General features: G+C 35.9%; 1 protein-coding gene across 3 annotated transcripts in view; it reads left to right on the top strand.

The window, feature by feature from the left end:
• Nucleotides 1–727: 727 nt before the first annotated feature.
• Nucleotides 728–6,894, top strand: part of LOC105459452 — an 8,777-nt gene continuing 2,610 nt past the window's right edge. For all 3 annotated transcript variants that reach the window (XM_011705494.1, XM_011705495.1, XM_011705496.1), the window contains exons 1-2: nucleotides 728–934; nucleotides 5,297–6,869. In XM_011705494.1, coding sequence (XP_011703796.1) covers nucleotides 5,487–6,869 — 1,383 coding nt within the window. In that variant the 5' untranslated portion in view covers nucleotides 728–934; nucleotides 5,297–5,486. The remainder of the gene's footprint in view (nucleotides 935–5,296; nucleotides 6,870–6,894) is intronic.

Consider the following 6,894-nt stretch of genomic DNA (forward strand, 5'->3'; position numbering starts at 1 on the left):
AGTATGGCTCTAATATAATTAATCTGTAATTAATTATAATTAATATATAATTATAGATACCTCAAATTCCGAGAGTGCCTCGCAATTAAATTATAATTTTATATCACAAAACTGTTAAAATTTATTATTATTTTATTAAACCATACAAAGATTTCATATTATTAAAACAATATTATTAAAATTTTCAATCACTGTGGATTTTGTGTGTAACAGTATTAGATTCGAGTTAAAATGTGCAAGACAACTTTGAACTTTTTTTTTGTTAGCATCGCGATATACATATAGCCATATATACAGCTGACCGACATCTATAACCAGTATAACCGATATGGCCTCGCGTGGCTTATCAATTTATCGCGTCGACATCGCGTTTTTGGCATTGGCAAGTAGTCGACGAGAGGCGAGTCAAGGCGAATTTGATATGATGGTGGGGCGAAGCGAAGCGCGATGACGCCGATGACTGCCGAGAGGCCAGAGAGGCGCGGAGTGCCTCGGCAGGGCAAGACGAAGCGAGACGAGGCGAAACTTGGCTCGGGCTCGCGCTCGACTCGGCCGCTCGACAAAGTTTGGCTTAGAACTTGGAGTAGCGAGCTGGGTGAGACGAAGCGTGACGAAGCGCGGGGCGCGGCGCGACGGAGCGACGCGTGGCGAGGTGCGGGGCGCGGCGCGGTGCGGCGTGACGAGATGAGGCCGACACGCGTGCTCCGTTCAGGTCAGGTGCGGCGGCGAGAACCTTTCTTATGACGTGGATTTGGAGGCTCCTGAACCGCAGTCTACCGGGTGTCTTCAACCAAGGCAGTCGCGTGATATCGCGTCGCGAATGCACGAAATTGGCATTCCGATAAAAAGGCGCAAAACGTTTTTTCCAACGAGAATCGTGCTTATAGACTACTCAAAGTCTTCAGCTATAACAATTGTCACGAGCTCGTTATTGGTAAGCTCAACGTGCAGATGCGATACAACACTTCCAGTATTTCACGCATGCTAATTCTCTCCTATTTGCTTTTTTCATTTTCCTTTTAATCCTTTTTTTCAGCACTTGAATATATGTAGATAAACATTTACCAATTGCCAATTCTAATAGCATGTATCGAGCAAGCAATAATGAGAAGTGATTAAAAACTTTATATATATTCTTTTACTAATAATAATAGACATTTGCCAATTGTCGTGTCCTCATTAATATTTTTTATATCCATTATAAATTCCTTGTTTAGTCACTATTCTTGGTATGAGAATGTTTATTTGTGTTTTAAAAACATTGCTACTGTACATATTAATTTAGAGAAAGAATATTATTTAGGTATACGCTAAACTCGCTTGTCTCTCTCTCTCTCTCTCTCTCTCATTTATCTGTCACTCGTCCAAAAATGTAGCACTTATCACTAATCCGAATGGACGTATGGCTCACCGAAAATTCTCAATTTAATATCAGTTGAAATTATCGTGTAGTTTATTAAATAAATATAAAATTATTTATTCACATCGATGTAGCTGTAGATAATAAATGTAATTATCGATAATTAAGCGTGCCATATTCATTTTATTCCCTTCAATATTTTCAAATTTTATTTTCAATTTTTCCAATGTTGCAAATAATATATCACAGCGGTAATGCAGGTTGAACACAAAGTCGACGATATATGTATTCAAAATTTATAATTGGATATATTACGATGAAGTATTTTGAAAAGTATAAAGATAAATTGTAAAATTATTTTTATTTGCAAATTTTTATCGAATTATTTTTTAATTACATTTTGTTCACTTTAACGACTTGTACATACATACATACATACATACATATATACTCAATTTTGAAATATGAAATATATACACATTACGAGCGCGACAATGAAAAAGATGCGTTCTAATTTTTTTAAACAAAGGAAAAAGAATTGTCATTCATATTATAGTTATACATATATATTATTAACTGTATAACTTATTAATTTACATAGGTTTTTTCTGTTATCAAGTTATTTTTCACTACTATCGTAAAGATTTAAATTGTAGGTTATATATTTTTTATGTGAAAGCACCACATTTTTTCACGTAATAAAACACACAATTGATTTACATAAATATTTTTATGCTATCGTTTTTTTCTCCTGTTCTCTCTTTGTTTCTTCACCGTGTCTCTTTTTTATATTTTCTTCCACTTGCATTAAAAGTAAGCCGAAAAGTATATTTAAAGAACAATTAAAGAATAGTAAATACTTAGTAAATTAACGATAAGATTTTATCGCTTTGAGTGTTTACATACCACAAGATGCATTGATCTGCAGTATAATTCTGGTTAAGTATGCATGATCATCGGTATTAAATTCACGGACAATGTCCCGTCGAGTCAAAATGTTTGATATGGTGTTTAATCGATGACTCAATGTACATATATTCGAGATAAGTAATATAATGCGAATTGCGTCAGAAATATAAGAGAAATGTTTTCTCTAAAGTTTTCTTTACAAGTTTACCGAAAATATTAAAAATAATAGAAATATTGCATACGTAATTTCTTTTGTGCGATAAATCAGATATTATACTAATTTTTCAATCATTCATTATATCACTGTTCATTAAAACAGCTAATAAAAATAGTTAGAATCAGTTGTATCTGTTTTTAAAATTTTTTTATTTTTTTGGTTGAGTTTATATTCACAATCGGTGGCACAAATTTAATCTCTATTTAATATTTTCAAACAAATTGTTTTTCAAATTTCCGGACATATGCTTTGATTTTTACAATATTTTACAAAATCAAGTTTATCGGAAATTTTACTGTGTCTATATTTTAGTGAAGACAGACTTTTCACGCAGAGAAATCGACCGGTCGGTCTCCATGGTGATCACACCCCTCTGGCGACTCAATTGTATGGCTCTAACTACTTATTTTCGAACCTTTTCTGCTTGCATTTATTTAGGCGTATATAAGAAATGTATGTAAAAGTAAACAATTTGGTATACCGCGATGTCAGAAATGTAATTCATTTCATTTATAATACATCAACCATTGCTATATATACATTCGCGTGCTAGGTACGTTAACGACTAGGTTTATCTGTCCCTATTCGATTTAATACGTATATATGTATATGTATAACGCGATAAGTATAATATAATTATACAAAATCCATAAACAGCAATAAGACACGTAATCCTTTCTTTCAAACATTTGAGCAATAAATTTTAATTACGTACCGATTGTAAATCTTTATAAATGTTATTCCGACAAAATTTTGACCGAAGAAGCATATCAGAAATAAATAAAATTATTTGAAAATTCGTAATATGGAAAAACAAAAAAATATAAAGGCCAACAAACTTATTTATGTGTTTCGGGATTTGTACGTGTCTTTTATCCATATGAATTAATGTTAACAATTGCATACGCGTCGAGAAATCTATTTTCCACGAGGAAAGTTTTGCAAAAGTTTCTAACAAAATGAGTAGATTAACAGTTTAATTAATTGGGATGATCGGGATAAGCGGAGAAGTCGCGGATTACAGTTAAGAAGTTCACATTTCTTATATCACATTTCTTATGTATTCTTATATATTCTTATTTTTATTAAAAATTATTAAAAATAAGATCTTACATACAGTTAAATAAGAAATATGACATTTCGGCTCGACATACTGGCTTTATATGCATCGACGATTTCTTAAAAACAGGAATTATGAAAAAAATTTTAGCAATGCAACAACAGTGCAGCTTTTGTAACATATATGAGGTAAATTCAACCTAATATTTCAAATTTAAACAGACTTATAAATACTACTGGCAATTGCCAACAATTTTTTAGCTTACGTCGCAAGTCGACAGTTGTGCAATACCAAAGTATTATTAGACTACTGTCTGCGAAAGACTTCTAATAATAAATGCGTTTACTTTTGAAAGTTTTGGAACGTTCTGATGTATTTTACGACAAATGCCTTTTTTCTCTTTCTAGAATGTATTATAGGTATAATACAATTGAGCACAATAAGTGAACTAAATAAGTAGTAGCGAATTTTTAGAATTTTTGAATCTCGCAATTAGACATATGATAAAAATATATGATATTAAAAATTTTTTAAGTCGCGATAAACGCGAGATCAACCTCTTTCGTTATTTTCGCATTTTTCTAGAAGTTATTAAATTAACGAAGTGTTCGAGATACCTCGTATATCATATAATCCGTATAATAAAAACATATAGAATTTTTGCCTGCATATATATTTATATATGCATTTCGAGATAATCTAATCTAATTGTATATAAGTATATAGAGATGTAGTCAAGTATAAGCTTTTCTATGCTGATAGAGATAGGAGTAAAGATTCGAAAAATGATTTATAGAATGCATGCATAATGACACAATAATAATACGCAACGATTACGCACGAATAAAACGTTTTCTCCGATCTTATGTTAAATTCTTTTGACAAATAAATTCAAATAAATACGTACGTATTCTGCATTTTAATGCAATGAAATGCATTTCTTTCCTTTTCTTTTTTCATTATCCCTTTAGATTTCTAATTTCTGTCGTGAAATGATATAAATGCAAATTATATGAAAAAGATTCAGAAATTTCTTTCACGAATACGCCGATTACTTCTTGCGCGACATTGTATCGCTTAATTGTGCGACATTCGCGGATGAGACAACGCGTGCAATTTTGGTCATTACGTCACTATATCTTGGCGTCAAATTTCGTTACGGAAAATTTACGAAAGTGAGACGAGATACACTAGACTATATATCTATTATGCTTTGAATTTAAGAAATTAGTTATTTTATCAGATATTGTAGGAAAAATGACTCGGCAGATTGGTAGCATTCACAGAGTGCTGCAGGCAAGCGTTAATTGTAATTTAAACGTTTTATCATCACCGATGATAAAACGTTTAAATTATAACTCGGATACGATGGACATATCATTAAGAATGATGCGTTTCCTTTTTCCTTACACGGAAAGAACAATTTTGCTGGATCCAGATCTGAAAATAATTTTTGTTCAATAATCAAAATAATTTTGTTGAAAAGTCACAATGATTGTGCCAGGAATAGGAAAACGTTTTATAGCAATGCTTATAATTTTTAACTTTCCAACAAATTATTTTAATGATTGAATAAGAATTATTTTCAAATCTGTATTTTGTAAAATTTTTAGACTTTTCAACAAGTCTACTTTCTCCGTTTCGTATTATTCCTATTTGTTTAATGATTTGCAAGATGATTCTAAGATTTTCATCGGGTCTAAAGATTGCGTGTGATTGCTAATACAAGTGTAAAAAAATTGTTTTACAGGACGAGCAACCCGACAGTGTGTGCATGCTGAATTCGGCGCGGTCGCCTTTCCGTGATTCGTCCAAGATTGTTCCGAGAGTCCTTATGGTATCCGGAAGACAAGGTGGCTATCTTCCGACTGAGTTCCAAGGGCTGAAGGGCTGGCGACGTCGCTGGATTCATTCGGCAATTACTTATATTTAGAGAAATCATGATTAGCAGGAACGATGCTATCCTGCGGGGAATTCATGCAGAATGTGAGAACGACTGCAGACATGATAACAATAACGATCAAAACGATCGTTCCGCGAGCGTTGCAAGTGTCAGAAAGGAAGATCCGTACGCTGCAAAGAGGAATCAGAATGAGAACAATCGCTGTCATTCATCCCGCAGAGCTCCTTTGGTCGGCTGGCGAAATGGAAGTCCTACAATTTGTTCGAGTTTCCTCCAGCAAAGTGTCGATTTGACTGACGATGAGGCCAGTTCGCCCACGAAAAGTTGTAATATGCGTAAAATCAGTCTGAATTCGACGGAGAGACCCGCGATCAACGCGATACGAGAGCCGGTCGAAACGATTGAGTCGATGGAGTGCAGGAGCGATGCTTCAAATAAGATTCAGGAGATACCTGCAGTTCACGAGGGATACACCACCAAGTCGGTAGCCGCCGATACACAAGGTACAAGGACGAATCGGTGTGTCGAGGATTCCATCGATTCCTTAAGCATCTTGGAGCGAGAGGATTCATCAAGTTTTATCGCGAGAGAGGCAAAAGGCAAAAAACCGAAAGTGCCTGACGGCGGTTGGGGCTGGGTGGTTGTTTTAGCCTCTCTGATCATTTCCATGGTGGCCGACGGTGTCTCTTTCAGCTTCGGCCTGCTTTACATCGAGTTTCTTCACGAATTTGGCGCCTCAAAATCCAAGACTGCCTGGATCGGCTCACTCTTCATGGCCGTGCCTCTCTTATCCGGACCGATCATGTCCGCCCTTGTCGATCGTTACGGATGCAGGAACATGACCATCATCGGCGGTCTGATATCAGGGCTAGGCTTCATCCTGAGTATCTTCAGCAATACCATCGAGATAATGTATATAACTTTCGGCGTAATCGCGGGTCTCGGTCTGGGTTTGTGTTACGTCACCGCGGTTGTGAGTATCGCCTTTTGGTTCGACAAGAAACGAACCCTGGCCGTAGGTCTCGGGGCGTGTGGCACCGGTATCGGTACATTTGTCTACGCTCCGATGACAACGTATTTCATCAAGGAATACGGCTGGCGAGGCGCTTGTCTGCTCTTAGCCGGCACTTTCTTCAATATGATCGTCGCGGGTACTGTTATGAGAGATCCAGAATGGTGGATTATGGAACAACGCAAACAGGATCAAGCTTTGTCGAAGAAATCGTACGGCCGTTCCGCCGATGCGAGTTCGTTGGACGAGTTTCCAGGCGTCGAGGAGCTCAAGAAGCTCTTCAGAAGTGACCACGCGCCGGAATATTTTTTACAAAACCTAAGCACGAGCACTAAAGCGGTCGATGGCGTTAAGAGGCAGACAACGAGTGTAGTTAATCTACCAACTTTTGTAAAGCGAAGCGAAAAGGTGAGAGAGAGAGAGAGAGAGAGAG

The sequence above is a fragment of the Wasmannia auropunctata genome, unplaced genomic scaffold (genome assembly GCF_000956235.1).
Source record: "Wasmannia auropunctata unplaced genomic scaffold, wasmannia.A_1.0 LD334186.1, whole genome shotgun sequence".
NCBI classification, from domain to species: domain Eukaryota; kingdom Metazoa; phylum Arthropoda; class Insecta; order Hymenoptera; family Formicidae; genus Wasmannia; species Wasmannia auropunctata.